We start from the raw sequence: 15,318 nt of genomic DNA on the forward strand, positions 1-15,318 counted from the left end.
AGTGCAGAGGGCATGTGTATCACTCCCCCTTACTGTAGATTAGACATGGTGAAACACGCAGGCGAAGCGATTACCGTTCTCCTAGCAGCAGGATATTATGCTGGCAGCACGATGACGTTTTATATATATATATATATATATATATAAGAGTCCCCTGCAAAGACATGCTAAACTGAGAATATCGATTTTTTTTTTACGGATGCGGTACAACTGCTTTTCACATAATCGCAAACACCTTTAAAAAAATAAATTGATAATTTTTACATGGAAAAACAGATAGTTCCCCCAAAAATCTAAAGGACGTTTGTTCTGAAGTGTCTGTTCTATATCTGAGAGATACAATAAAGATCAGGAAATATTTTGTTTTGTTTATGTATTTAACCCCTTGTTTTAGGCACTAAACTACCTCCATATATACTTCCCATTCATTTTTAAAAACTGGTATCTGGCTACCTTCAGACTAGTCTTTTGAGGATCCTAGAGCAAAACAACCGACATGTAAGTGGACGTGAGAGACTCCCCTTTCAAACAGAGTGTGTAGCCCAGATGGTTCAGAGGTTGGCAGATTGGATGTACCTACTTCAGAAAAGTCCCATGGCCATAAAACAAAACGGAGAACACCATCATGTTCGTGAGAATCATCTTTCCGGGGGGGTCATAATAGTTTTTTATAATTGTATTTATTTATTTCACCTTTATTTAACCAGGTAGGCTAGTCGAGAACAAGTTCTCATTTACAACTGGGACCTGGCCAAGAATAAAGCTATGCAGTGCGACACAAAACATGTCTCATGACACAACTCCTGGCTCTGCCATCTTTTTATTTATTTATGGGTATATATATATATTTATTAACAACAAATCAGTACAGAAAGTACATGAGGGAACACCAGTATATTTAGATTATAAACAATTGACAATCTGCCACCTTCCACTTTCACAATGCGGAAGGACAACGTCGGCGGAAGTATTTGATTGATACGTCACCGGTGCAACAAAAAAAATATAAAAATAAAAGTTCATTGTTTGTGCTGCTGGCAGAATAACGTTACTAGTCCCAAAACGTCGGTGTTTGTTTTTTTAGTAGCCCGTATTCACGATTTGTGGAAGAAAAAAAACGACTCACCATCGAGTCTTTCCACGAAGAAATAGGTATATTTCTCTAATCGAATGATTTATGTTCAGTTTTTTGTTGTTGTTTTGTTTAGAGGCTAACGTTAGCTAGCTAGCTAATAATGTCGACGCAACGGCCTAGTTAGTTACAGCGATAGCATCAGCTGCTAGCTAGCCGTTTCTTCCTATCGGTCCATTTTATTTTAATTGACCAGTTAGCTATCTAGGTTCGTGGCAAGCAGCTGATTAAGTAGCTAGCACAACGTTTTTAATAGCTTAACACATTAGTTGTTTATAATCGGAGGTTTTCAGCGAACCACGCGTAACCTTGACGCTGGAAATATATATATATTTCGGTTTTCCGGTTACCTAACCAGCACTCAGTCAGAGCTAACGTTAGCCACCAACCCATGGAGATACAGTATGTGTCTGCTAGCTACATATAGGATTAATAAATCCCCCCTCCTCTCGGTTGGTTTACCTTCCTTAGTAACTTACTAGCTAATTTATCTAAAAATTGCGATATTTCCAGGTACGTAAGACCGTAAACTCGCTCGTCTCGTTGATCATTCCTTGGTGTCGGTTCTTCATCAAGTACCATATAAATGTCAATGAGCGTCATCCGATATAATGTAACTTAGAATTCAGGTACTGATTATGCCAATCAAGCTAGTTGGCGACCTAACAAATCCTGTTAACTCGTATCAGTCATTCTATTAAGTAGTTTTACAGCACTGCACTGTGTGTGTGTGTCTCAGCATTGGAGAAGTGCCATTTGTTTAGCCTTACGTAATCCGTGGCATTCAATATGTTGACAGATTTTTATTATCCATAATATTCCCATTGATACCTGCTTCTTATGATAATTTGGGTCCCAAGTCACCTGCTTCAAGATGAGGTGTGAGCTAGTATTTTTTTTACATTTTTAATCCATGACTCAAAGGAAAACGGATTAATACACAGTTAATCTAATCCTTGTAAAGATGATTAATGATGTATTGTAATTTGTGTGTGGTGTCTGTCTAAGGAACTCTCTGCCTGTAGATGAACAACCACGGGAATAAGAGGGCACCGACCACAGCCACCCAGAGACTAAAGCAGGACTACCTCAGGATAAAGAAAGACCCTGTGCCTTACATCTGTGCTGAACCCCTACCATCCAACATCCTCGAATGGTAAGGGCTCTCGCTCTCACATATCGATAGAGCCTCTCAGAGGAGGAGTGCTGATCTAGGATCAGGTCCCCCTGTGCATTACTTATTCATTATGATCTAGAAGGGGGGGGTTGTCTGATCCTATATCAGAACTCCTACTCTGATGCTTTTTTAATTTTGGCCCACGCTGTTTAAGAGCTGAGTCTCGATACTTTTCAATCCTCGCCTGGTCTCTTCTCTCTCTCTCTCCTTCATCTGCACTGATATGAAAACAGGATTGGTGAAAATAGTGGAGGATGGTGATTGCTTGCTGTGAATCTGACTATTGAGATGCACCCGAGGTCTCTTTAGAGAATGTGATGAATGAACAGGATCTTTATAGTATGAATAAATAGTACCCTTGTTGTTAGCCAAATCAGTCATGGGTCTTCTTAGTTGTTCACCAATTGCGTTTTCCATGATGTGATTTTCTCCCCCTCTCTCTCCAGGCACTATGTTGTTCGAGGTCCTGAGAAAACCCCATACGAAGGTAGATAAATGCACTTTTACATATAGTACAGTACTCTGAATAATATAACTTTAAATTGAGGCTCTCCAACCCAGTTCCTGGAAAGCTAACCTCCTGTAGGTTTTTGCTCCAAGCCCAGTTGTAAACTAGCCTGATACATCTCCTCAACCAGCTAATTATTAGAATTAGGTGCTCTAGATTAAGTTTGAGGTGAAAACCTATAGGACGGTTTCTCTCCAGGAACATGTTTGGAGAGCCCTGATTTAAATGATCTCATACTAACTGGTGTTATATTGACATTTTTTAAATTCTGTGTCTGACTAAATTGACAATATTGTTGTTACAGTATATTGTAATTTAATTTATTGAATGTCTTGATTCTTTGTTCCACAGGGGGATATTATCATGGCAAACTAATATTCCCTCGGGACTTCCCCTTTAAACCACCCAGCATCTACATGATCACACCTAACGGGAGATTTAAGTGTAACACACGGTAAGAATCAAATTAAAATCACATTCTAGGGAGTTTTTCCCTGGTTCCTCTCTAGGTTCCTCTCTAGGTTCCTCTCTAGGTTCCTCTCTAGGTTCCTCTCTAGGTTCCTCTCTAGATTTCTGCCTTATCTAGGGAGTCTTTCTATCTCAGAGCCTGGTTCCTCTATACCCGGTACAGCCAGAAGAGGACTGGTAACCTGTCAGAGCCTGGTTCCTCTCTAGTTTCCTTCCTAGGTTCCTGCTTTTCTAGGGATTTTTTTCTAGCCACTGTGCTTCTGGATTGCTTGCGCTCTGAGGTTTTAGGCTGGGTATATGGAAAGCACATGTGACAACTAAAAAGGGCTTTAAAAACTACATTTGATTGATTGAATTACCCAGAAGATGTGATTGAACCAATGACCAGGGCTGGGGTAAATTCCAGAAAATTCAGAAAATAAACCAAATTCCATATTTTTCTCATTGAAGAGAATTAAAATAGGAATTTCAGTGTACATCCTGAATTGAAATTGAATTGACCCCAACCCTACTAACACAATTAAGTACAATCTTCAGTACATATCCTAAATGGATGTAATTTAATCTCAGGGTTTAAACTATGGAACTACGGTATTTTCTGTTAAATCATTGCATCTGTTTTTCATGCTGTCTTTTCCTGAGTGCTGCGGTGACTGAGTGTGTCATGCTGTATCTCTCCCCCCCCCAGGTTATGTCTGTCCATCACTGATTTCCACCCGGACACGTGGAACCCAGCCTGGTCCGTCTCCACCATCCTGACTGGTCTGCTCAGCTTCATGGTGGAGAAAGGCCCTACTCTGGGCAGCATCGAGACCTCTGACTACACTGTGAGTTCATATTGACAATGTAATTTATTATTCTGTGTGTGTTGTATCAGTTGATTAGACGGGGGGCTATGGATACAAGGGATCCATCCTTGAGATCAAAAGGATTTGGAACCATGGTGTAATACAATTCTATTGTTTACAAACAATGGAGTTAAAAACCAGCTTCTATTTGGGTTCTGATGGGGCACAACAGTTGAACTAAAAGCTCATGAAAGCCTTTACAGTATAAAGTTATATTCTTCAACAATCAATGGCTATATATATATATATATATATATCATTAATTTAAAAGGTTTTTAAAAACTTGATGTAGCAATGGACGATTGTCCCTTTTTTTAATGTTAGACCATTAGAGTCCCGCGGCTTTAAATCATTCAGCTTATAAAGCCTTCGTAAGCACTACATAAACATGTTACAAAGCATCTATAACCATATGTCATGGTTTTATAAAGGGTTCATAAATGTGGCATAACGGTGTGTGACATAATCACCCATGTCAAATGTGACATAACCCACTATGTCGAATATGATATAAACATGCTTTACAAAGGGCGACACTACTACTACTACAACACCCTGACAGGGTCTGTCTGAAATAAGCCCCTAGCTGCTACTACTACAACACCCTGACCGGGTCTGTCTGAAATAAGCCCCTAGCTGCTACTACACCCTGACAGGGACTGTCTGAAATAAGCCCCTAGCTGCTACTACTACAACTACTACTACAACACCCTGACAGGGTCTGTCTGAAATAAGCCCCTAGCTGCTACTACTACAACTACTACTACAACACCCTGACAGGGTCTGTCTGAAATAAGCCCCTAGCTGCTACTACTACAACACCCTGACCGGGTCTGTCTGAAATAAGCCCCTAGCTGCTACTACTACAACTACTACTACAACACCCTGACAGGGTCTGTCTGAAATAAGCCCCTAGCTGCTACTACTACAACTACTACTACAACACCCTGACAGGGACTGTCTGAAATAAGCCCCTAGCTGCTACTACTACAACTACTACTACAACACCCTGACAGGGTCTGTCTGAAATAAGCCCCTAGCTGCTACTACTACAACTACTACTACAACACCCTGACAGGGTCTGTCTGAAATAAGCCCCTAGCTGCTACTACTACAACTACTACTACAACACCCTGACAGGGTCTGTCTGAAATAAGCCCCTAGCTGCTACTACTACAACTACTACTACAACACCCTGACAGGGACTGTCTGAAATAAGCCCCTAGCTGCTACTACTACAACTACTACTACAACACCCTGACAGGGTCTGTCTGAAATAAGCCCCTAGCTGCTACTACTACAACTACTACTACAACACCCTGACAGGGACTGTCTGAAATAAGCCCCTAGCTGCTACTACTACAACTACTACTACAACACCCTGACAGGGTCTGTCTGAAATAAGCCCCTAGCTGCTACTACTACAACACCCTGACCGGGTCTGTCTGAAATAAGCCCCTAGCTACTACTACACCCTGACAGGGACTGTCTGAAATAAGCCCCTAGCTGCTACTACTACAACACCCTGACCGGGTCTGTCTGAAATAAGCCCCTAGCTACTACAACACCCTGACAGGGTCTGTCTGAAATAAGCCCCTAGCTACTACTACTACTACAACACCCTGACAGGGACTGTCTGAAATAAGCCCCTAGCTACTACTACTACTACTACAAGAAATACAAAATATTGTGTGTTTGCTTTATTTGTACTATTTTCTACATTGTAGAATAATAGTGAAGACATCAAAACTATAAAATAACACATGGAATCATGTAGTAACCAAAAAAAGTGTTCAACAAATCAAAATATTTTTGAGATTCTTCAAAGTAGCCACCCTTTGCCTTGACATCTTTGTGCGCTCTTGTTCATCATTAATTTAACACATGTCGGTCATACAATATGGAAAATTTCCAGAACCCCACAGGAAAGGAAGACCCAGAGTTATCTTTGCTGCAGAGGATACGTTCATTAGAGTTACCAGCCTCAGAAATTGCAACCCAAATAAATGCTTCACAGAGTTCAAGTAACACATCTCAACATCAACTGTTCAGAGGAGACTGCTTGAATCAGGTCTTCATGGCCTAATTGCTGTAAAGAAACCTACTAAAGGACACCAATAAGAAGAAGATACTTGCTTGGGCCAAGAAACACAAGAAATGGACATTAGACCGGTGGAAATCTGTCCTTTGATCTGATGAGTCCAAATTTGAGATTTTTGGCTCCAACCGCCGTGTCTTTGTGAGATGCAAAGCTGGTGAACGGATGATCTCCGCATGTGTGGTTCCCACCGTGAGGCATGGAGGAGGAGGTTTTTTTTTTTTTTTAACCTCTATTTTACTAGGCAAGTCAGTTAAGAACAAATTCTTATTTTCAATGACGGCCTAGGAACAGTGGGTTAACTGCGTGTTCAGGGGCAGAACGACAGATTTTGTACCTTGTCAGCTCGGGGATTTGAACTTGCAACCTTTCGGGTACTAGTCCAACGCTCTGACCACTAGGCTACCCTGCCGCCCCAATGGTGTGGGGGTGCTTTGCTGGTGATACTGTCTGATTTATTTAGAATTCAAGGCACACTTAACCAGCAGGGCTACCACAGCATTCTGCAGCAATACGCCATCCCATCTGGTTTGTGCTTGGTGGGACTATCATTTGTTTTTCAACAGCACAATGACCCAACACACCTCCAGGCTGTGTAAGGGCTATTTGACCAAGAAGGAGAGTGATGGAATGCTGTATCAGATGACCTGGCCTTCACAATCACCTGACCTCAACCCAATTGAGATGATTTGGGATGAGTTGGACCGCAGAGTGAAGGAGAAGCAGCCAACAAGTGCTCAGCATATGTGGGAACTCCTTCAAGACTGTTGGAAAAGCATTCCAAGTGAAACTGGTTGAGAGAATGCCAAGAGGGCAAAGCTGTCATCGAGGCAAATGGTGGCTACTTTGAATAATCTAATATCTATTTACTTTGTTGGTTACTACATGATTCCATATGTGCTATTTCATAGTGTTGATGTCTTCACTATTATTCTTCAATGTAGAAAATAGTCAAAAATAAACCTTGAAGGAGCAGGTGTGTCCAAACTTTTGACTGGTACTGTGTGGGTGTTCTATAAAGACACACAAACTGTATTCACTATTAAAGTGCATTCAGACCCTTTGACTTTTTCTGCATTCTGTTATGTTACAGCCTTTTTCTAAAATAGTTTTTTTCCCCTCATCAATCTACACACAATGCCCCATGATGATCAACCAAGAACATGTTTTTATACATTTTTGCAAATGTATTGAATATTAAAAACACATCACATTTCCATAAGTATTCAGACCCTTTACTCGGTACTTTGTTGAAGCCCCTTTGGCAGTGATTACAGCCTGGAGTCTTCTTGGGTATGTTGCTACAAGCTTGACACACCTGTATTTGGGGAGTTTCTCTCATTCTTCTCTGCAGATCCTCTCAAGCTCTGTCAGGTTGGATGGAGAGCGTTGCTGCACAGCTATTTTCAGGTTCCCCATAGATTTTAGATTGAGTTCAAGTCCGAACTCTGGCTGGGCACTCAAGGACATTCAGAGACTAGTACCGAAGCCACTCCTGCGTTGTCTTGGCTGTGTGCTTAAGGTCGTTGTCCTGTTGGAAGGTGAACCTTCGCCCCAGTCTGAGGTTCTGAGTGCTCTGAAGCAGGGTTTCATCAAGGACCTCTCTGTACTTTGCTTCGTTCATCTTTGCCTCGATCATCTTTCCTTCCATCCTGACTCATCTCCCAGTCCCTGACGCTAAAAAACATCACGATGCTGCCACCACCACCATGCTTCACTGTAGGGAAGGTGCCAGGTTTCAGGCCAAAGAGTTCAGTCTTGGTTCATCAGACCAGAGATTCATGCCTTTCACGGAGTGGCTTTCACCTGCCCACTGAACCCTGAAGGCCTGATTGGTGGAGTGTTGCAGACATGGTGGTCGTTCTGGAAGGTTCTCCTAGTTCCATAGAGGAACTCTGTCAGAGTGACCATCGGGTTCTTGTTCACCTCCCTGACCAAGGCCCTTGTCTCCCGATTGCTCAGTTTGACCGGGCGGCCAGCTCTAGGAAGAGTCTTGGGGGTTCCAAACTTCTTCCATTTAAGAATGATGGAGGCCACTGTGTTCTTGGGAACCTTCAATGCAGCAGAAATATTTTTGTTACCCCTCACCAGATCTGTGCCTCGACACAATCCTGTCTCGGGGCTCTATGGACAATTCCTTCGACCTCGTGGCTTGGTTTTTTTCTCTTACATGCACTGTCAACTGTGGGAACTTATATAGACTAGTGTGTGCTTTTCCAAATCATGTCATATCAATTGAATTTACCATAAGTGGACTCTAGTCAAGTTGTTGAAACATCTCAAGGATGATCAATGGAAACAGGACGCACCTGAGCTCAATTTAAAGTCTCATAGCAAAGAGTCTGAATACTTATGTAAATAAGGTATTTCAGTTCTTTATTTTTAATAAACGTTAAAACATTTCAAAAACCTGTTTTTGCTTTTCCATTATGGGGTATTGTGTTTAGATTGATTCAGGATTTATATTTAATCCATTTTAGAATAAGGTTGTAACTTAACAAAATATGGAGAAATTCAAAGGGTCTGAATACTTTATGTATGTATAGCCGTTCCTGTAGACTATTGCGCTAACGCCAGTTAGCATTGGCTTGTGAAACTACATTGAATTTCCTTAATCCTGGACACGGAGACAAATAAAAATTGTATCCATGAGTTCATTCACCTCTGGAGAGAAGTATATCAAATACTTACTTGCCAAAATCTTGAGCTATCCCTTTAAGATTAATGTTCTGACAAAATCCTGAGCTAATCCCTAGGAACAGTGGGTTAACTGCCTGTTCAGGGGCAGAACGACAGATTTTGTCAGCTCGGGGATTTGAACTTGCAACCTTTCGGTTACTAGTCCAATGCTCTAACCACTAGGCTACACTGCCGCCCCACCTTTCAGATGAATGTTCTGACAAAATCCCGAGCTTTCCCTTTACGATGAATGTTCTGACAAAATCCCGAGCTATCCCTTTAAGATGAATGTTCTGACAAAATCCCGAGCTATCCCTTTAAGATGAATGTTCTAACTTTAAGTCACTCTGGAAAAGATGTAAATGTAATTCAAATTGTTGGTTCTTTTGGTTATTTATTGTTTTTGTTTATTTCCTCCAGAAACGACAGCTGTCAGCCCAGAGCTTGGCTTTCAACCTAAAGGAGAAGGTTTTCTGTGAATTGTTTCCTGATGCCGTTGATGTGAGTCTGCATGGAAATCATTTACTAAAGACGGATACCATAACAAAGACTGATTACCACTATGACAATAAACAAGACTGATAATACTATGACAATAAACAAGACGGATAATGCTATGACAATACACTAGACTGATAATACTATGACAATACACTAGACTGATAATACTATGACAATACACTAAAGACGGATAATGCTATGACTAAACTAAAAAGCAGCATATACTAGAGCAGTATTTCTGAACCTCGGCCCCCCCCCTGGGTACAAGTTCTGTTTTTTGCTGCTAGCTCTACAGCTGATTCACTGTGGGGAAACCCGACACGAGATCACAATTTCATCCACTGAGTGGATTCTATTACTGGCTTATTTTGACTGCAGGCTTTCATCGTTTTCCACTTCGTCTCTCCCTGACTACTGGCTCGTCCCTGCTCCACCCCTCGTCCCTGCTCCACCCCTCGTCCCTGCTCCATTTCTGCCTCCTCTCTCTCTATCCTCGCTCCCCTGTCCATCCATCCCTCAATCTTTCTCCATCCCTCCCTCTCTCTCCAGGAGATAAAGCAGAAACAGAAGGCCCAGGAGGAATTGAGTGCCCGTCCCCTCCCCCTCCCCGACGTGGTTCCTGATGGCGACCCTCAACACGGCAACTACGGAATCCCCGCCCTCAACGGAGGCCACGGCCCTCTGGGCCCCGCTAACCCCGCCCCCGGCCTCCAGCAGGCCAATCGGAACCACGGACTGCTGGGCGGCGCCTTGGCCAACCTGTTTGTGATTGTAGGGTTCGCGGCGTTTGCCTACACAGTGAAGTACGTGCTGCGGAGCATCGCCCAGGAGTGAGAGAGGAGAGATGAAGGAGAGCAGAGGGTCAGCTACAGGACTATTGTATGATTTAAACACATTATTGATAGAAATTCTGAGCCACCCCCCTGAAGGAGGGATGGAGAAGCAGGTGGGGGGGTTTGGGGTGGGGGGGGACTGGGACAGGGTTGTTTGGGATCACGGTTGTTGATCCACTCTGTGCTTTCGGTGGTTATGACCTAATACCAGGTAGAAGAAGTGCTTGGCTCATGGGTTGACCGCTGGCTCAGAACATTTTCAAGTAATTGTTCTTCTCTGCCTATTTACTCTGAAGCCACTGTATTGTTAGTGTTCTGTGTGCTAGATACATTTTCAATCTATTGTGCCGCCATATTGGTGGGTCCCTGGGAAAAAAAAGGAAAAAAAGAAGAAAAAAAATCATGTGGATTTTGGAACCATGTTTTCATTCTGCCTCTTCCTGCTCCACAAAGTATGTCTTAAGTGGGGATAGCTAGCCCTCTGTTGCCCGGGAAACAAGGTTCAGACTCACTTGGGTAAGTGTTGCCCTTCTGTCCTGTGTCACCTTAGACAGGTAAGACAGTCTCTTCTCCCCCCCCCTCTCCCAGGTGTCCTGAGAAACACACAGGAAGGAGTCTGTGTAATATAATGTCAATGAAACCCTGGCTTTTAAGTAAGCTCATCACAACAAGAGAACCTGTTTTATTCAAACCCCCCCCCCAGGTTTTCGGGACTGAGTCCTAAATCAGTTGTCACTGTGTGTTTAGCAAATACAACAAGGTAGATCTCTGAGTGTGTGTGTGTGTGTGTGTCCCCCAAATGGCCCCCTTTTCCCTTTTCTAGTGCACTACTTTTGACCAGGACCTACAGGGCTCTGGTCTAAAGTACCGCACTATATAGGGGATAGGGTGCCATTTGGGACACCAGCTCAGTCAGTCTGTCTGCTGTGGCTTTTTCCCCAAAATGGCTGACCCCCCCGGGTGTCTTCTTCAGAATGCATCCATAATACCATTGTCACGCTTCATTCACCATCTTGTCTGGTTGAAACCAAATACACGACTCTTAGGTTTGGCCCGTTTTTAATCACTGACAATGCTGTCGTTTTTCATGGGGTTAGTTTGGAAAAGGTTGGGGGTTGTAGGATAATGAGGAAGTTGTTTGAAATTCCGTAAGTCATTGGTCGTGGGATATGTGTCACATAAGAATGGAAGACGCAGGGGACTGAACCGATTAGCTGGCCTTAGAGCATGTTGTCTGTCTGTCTTTACAATGCTACTGACCCACTCAAACATTTTGAAAAGAGAAGTATGGACATGGTGGATAGGTTAACTATAGTAGTGGAATAAAATTAGGTTATATAGTAACCTATTTAAATAGTTATCTCAAGGAAGTTGATTCTGCCTAATATACATTTTAATTCTACTGAAACAAAATATGCACTCGACATGTAAAAGGTTGGTTTCATAAAAGATGCCAGACCGGTTCCATATGTACAAGTGTTTCTCAAAAATGTTGGGCACAAATGTGTTTACATCCGTGTTAGTTAGCATTTCTTCTTTTGCCAAGTGGCATATCAAGAAGCTGATTAAACAGCATGATCATTCCACAGGTTCACCTTGTGCTGGGGTCAATAGAAGGCCACTCTCTAAAATGTGCAGTTTTGTCACACAAAGCAATGCCACAGATGTCTGAAGTTTTAAGGGAGCGTGCAATTGGCATGCTGACTACAGGAATCTCCACCAGAGTTCCTGCCAGAGAATTGAATGTTCAATTCTCTACCATAAGCCGCCTCAATGTCGTTTTTTTTGGGGGGGGGCTGTACGTCCAACTGGCCTCACAACCACAGACCGTGTGTAACAACGCCAGCCCGGGATCTCCACATCGTCTGAGACCAGCCACCCGGATCGCTGGTGAAACTGAGTATTTCTGTCTGTAATAAAGCTCTTTTGTGGGGAAAAACTCATTCTGATTGGTTGGGCCTGGCTCCCCAGTGGGGTGGACCTATGCCCACCCATGGCTGTGCCCCTACCAAGTTAAGTGAAATCCATAGATTAGGGCCTAATGAATTTATTTCAATTTGACTGATTTCCTTATATGAACTGTAACTTTGAAATTGTTGCATGTTGTTTTTTTTCTTCTTCAGTATAGCTAAATTCCCCATTTTAAAATACCATGTCAACCTACCTGTGTGTTTGGTAAAGCTGATATCTGTTTATGTTTGGGTGAGTTTCAATGCGTGCTGTGGGTCATTGCATTGGTCATTAGGCTTGTCTTTAAACCGTGACATCAAAAAGACAGACTGCGTCTGACTAGAGCACGAAATAGGAAATGGGGTAGGAGATATGAGTTGACTCGTCTCTCGGCTGGTGTTTTGTTGTCAGTCAACCCAACCCGTGAGCCAAGGCAGTTAAGTCCAGCACCTGTCAATCTCCCTAGTTGCGCTGAGACGGGGATCTCCAAGGTGCTTGGCTGACCATTTTTTTTAACAACACATCGCTCTATATAGACCCCAATGAGGAGATAACAGTCTGTATAGGCCCCAATGAGACAACAGTCTGTATAGGCCCCAATGAGGAGACAACAGCACATGGAGAAGTAAACCTTTGTGTTTAATATGGATATTTTATTTTATATAATAGTAGCCATGGTGTGGCAGTCTGTTAGATCGGGAACCAGCTTTCTTGTCCCTAGCAGTGTACAAAATGGCACCTTATTCCATATCTTGTTCGCTACTTTTGACCAGAGCCTTTGCAAAGGTTTAAGGAATAGGGTGTAATTTGGGACATATCCCGTCTTGCCAAACAGGACAGGGTTGAGAGAAGAGCTGGTTAATGTGAAAACACACCAGCACCTCCCTGGCTAGTAGAATTACTCATTTACATTGCATTTAGTGCAGATTGTTCTACAGTGTAGCCTACTTTTGACTTCAGAAAGCAGAAGAAAAGAAATCTGTTCAGATAATAGCAGAAGACTTGACAAAGCTCTTTTTGTGTCTTGTTCTGGCCCTTTTTTAATGAGTTAATTTGAGATGCACAGCAAAGCACACAAATTCCACACGCTTCATAATTATCTCCTTTTGAAATTGTATGTTTTCATAGTTGATGCAAATAAATGTACCCCGCCATTTTAGAGAATACGTTTGGTGGTTATTATTGGTGTGTGTGTTAAATGGAACCCAGTGCCAGCGAGAGATGAAGATCACGCCATCTTTGAAATGACAGTCACAACATTTTTAAGTTGGCATTTTAGTGAATTGACCGGTATGTGTGTTTGTAGGAACTTCCAATCCACAACAGCAGAGTAGATCTCTCAGTTTACTTCCTTTTTGAGTTATAAGGGTGCAAAGCCTCATTTGAATATATCTTCGTCTTTCACATTATTTGTATTTATTATGGATTCCCATTATCCGTTGCGAAGGCTACTCTTCCTGGGGTCCAGCAAAAAAAAATATTTTTTACTAGGCAAGTCAGTTAAGAACAAATTCTTATTTTCAATGATGGCCTAGGAACAGTGGTTTAACTGCCTGGTCAGGGGGCAGAACGACAGATTTGTACCTTGTCAGCTCGGGGGTTTGAACTTGCAACCTTCTGGTTACTAGCCCAACGCTCTAACCACGAGGCTACCCTGCCGCCCCCCTCATTTCAAATGAAGGCAGTTATATATTTTTTAACATTACAATACATTATGGCGGTGCAGTGTGAAAGCCAATCTCTGTTGGAATCCAGTTTGCAGGAAGATATCTCTCACAACTTGCATCTTGAATTAGTTTCAGAGTAGGACAGAAAATACAAAGACTACATACACACACCATGTAAACTGGAACGAATTGTCTCACTAACGGTTGCTATAAATCGAACCACTTATAGATTGGATTAGTTTAAGGGGGGTGGGGGGGGGAACGTTTCTTAGTGCTGAACGATTAGTGCTTTTTGAGGTCGATGATCACGTTCGTCGTCCCCGTCCCCCTGGGGTTTTGATTATTTGGATTGAGCGCTGTAACACAGAATAAAACTATTTTACGAAAGGCCCCTTGTTAACCATTTATTCACATTACTTTTATAAAATATTTATGTTGTGTATATTACTATTATTTGAATTCCAAGTCCTCATCTCTATAGAGCTGCTGTCTACGCTGTCTGACAAAATCACGACTTTAGTCGTTCTTCAAAGTAAATAAGGCATACTTCTATGACTGCTGAATACAAGCCATCAACGACAACTCCCTACTACATAGCACAGTTCTGTCTGGATCTGCATAGTTTCTCTAGAGAGAAAATAATGTGCGTATTGAGCTTACAGAAGAAAATAAACTGAACAAAATGGAATTCAAATAATTGAACCGATATCAGTCAATTAGTTGTTTAAACTGCAAAAAAATAACAGACATTTCGGTTAATCTCTCACCACTGACGTTTCTGATCTTTGTGTAGCAGAAGATTGAAAACAATCAATGTACATGCGAAAACACAGATAGTGGAACAAACATTTTTTTTTTTTTTTTTTATCCACCTGCAACAGACCATGCTGAGAAATATAACAGAGGCCCCTCCCATATCTGTGGATAATTGCGTAGATTTAACTCCCTGTTTCTGGTTACTCTTAATTTATTTATTTTTATTTTACCTTTATTTTACTTGGCAAAGGTGAAATGCTCAAAACTTGAGAGCAATAAGCTTTTTGTGCATATGGAAAATTTCTGGGATCTTTTATTTCAGCTCAAGAACAATGGGACCAACACTTTACATGTTACGTTTACATTGCTTGTGACTATATTCACGTCACCAAATAATTTATTAAAATACATGGTTTTGGAATGGTCTACAATAGCCTCAACAGACCTCTGTAGGGTAGCGTCATGGTGTAGCCGGAGGACAGCTAGCTTCTATCCTCATCTGGGTACATTGACTTCAATACAAAACCTAGGAGGCTCTTGGGTCTCACCCCCACCATAGACTTACATGGTAATTATGACAACTTCCGGAGGACGTCCTCCAACCTATCAGAGCTCTTGCAGCATGAACTGACATGTTGTCCACCCAATCAAAGGATTAGAGAATGAATCTAGTTCTGAAAGCATAACCTAGAGCTAGCTAG

The 15,318-nt window shown here is 42.1% G+C and overlaps 1 protein-coding gene across 3 annotated transcripts; it reads left to right on the forward strand.

The window, feature by feature from the left end:
- Positions 1-995: 995 nt before the first annotated feature.
- On the forward strand, positions 996-13,358 carry ube2j2 (ubiquitin-conjugating enzyme E2, J2 (UBC6 homolog, yeast)). Of its 3 annotated transcripts, none has more exons than XM_064967472.1 (7): positions 996-1,152; positions 2,158-2,288; positions 2,756-2,796; positions 3,169-3,271; positions 3,974-4,112; positions 9,331-9,411; positions 9,961-13,358. In XM_064967472.1, exons 2-7 carry the CDS (start codon positions 2,158-2,160, stop codon positions 10,243-10,245), a joined length of 780 nt encoding a protein of 259 aa, XP_064823544.1. In that variant the 5' UTR covers positions 996-1,152; the 3' UTR covers positions 10,246-13,358. The 3 variants fall into 3 exon arrangements, with proteins under 3 accessions (XP_064823544.1, XP_064823540.1, XP_064823541.1); XM_064967468.1 differs by having other exon boundaries at positions 997-1,152; positions 2,141-2,288; XM_064967469.1 differs by lacking the exon at positions 996-1,152 and adding an exon at positions 1,926-2,011 and having other exon boundaries at positions 2,141-2,288.
- The last annotated feature ends 1,960 nt before the right edge of the window (positions 13,359-15,318 follow it).

Source organism: Oncorhynchus masou, chromosome 6, assembly GCF_036934945.1.
Source record: "Oncorhynchus masou masou isolate Uvic2021 chromosome 6, UVic_Omas_1.1, whole genome shotgun sequence".
Taxonomy (NCBI): Eukaryota; Metazoa; Chordata; class Actinopteri; order Salmoniformes; family Salmonidae; genus Oncorhynchus; species Oncorhynchus masou.

Bases quoted from the DNA above. Each gene is read 5' to 3' on its own strand.
- ube2j2 (XM_064967472.1), top strand. From the start codon at position 2,158: ATGAACAACCACGGGAATAAGAGGGCACCGACCACAGCCACCCAGAGA. The intron at 2,289-2,755 runs GTAAGGGCTCTC...CTCTCTCTCCAG, and splicing joins CCATCCAACATCCTCGAATG to GCACTATGTTGTTCGAGGTC. The intron at 4,113-9,330 runs GTGAGTTCATAT...TATTTCCTCCAG, and splicing joins TCGAGACCTCTGACTACACT to AAACGACAGCTGTCAGCCCA.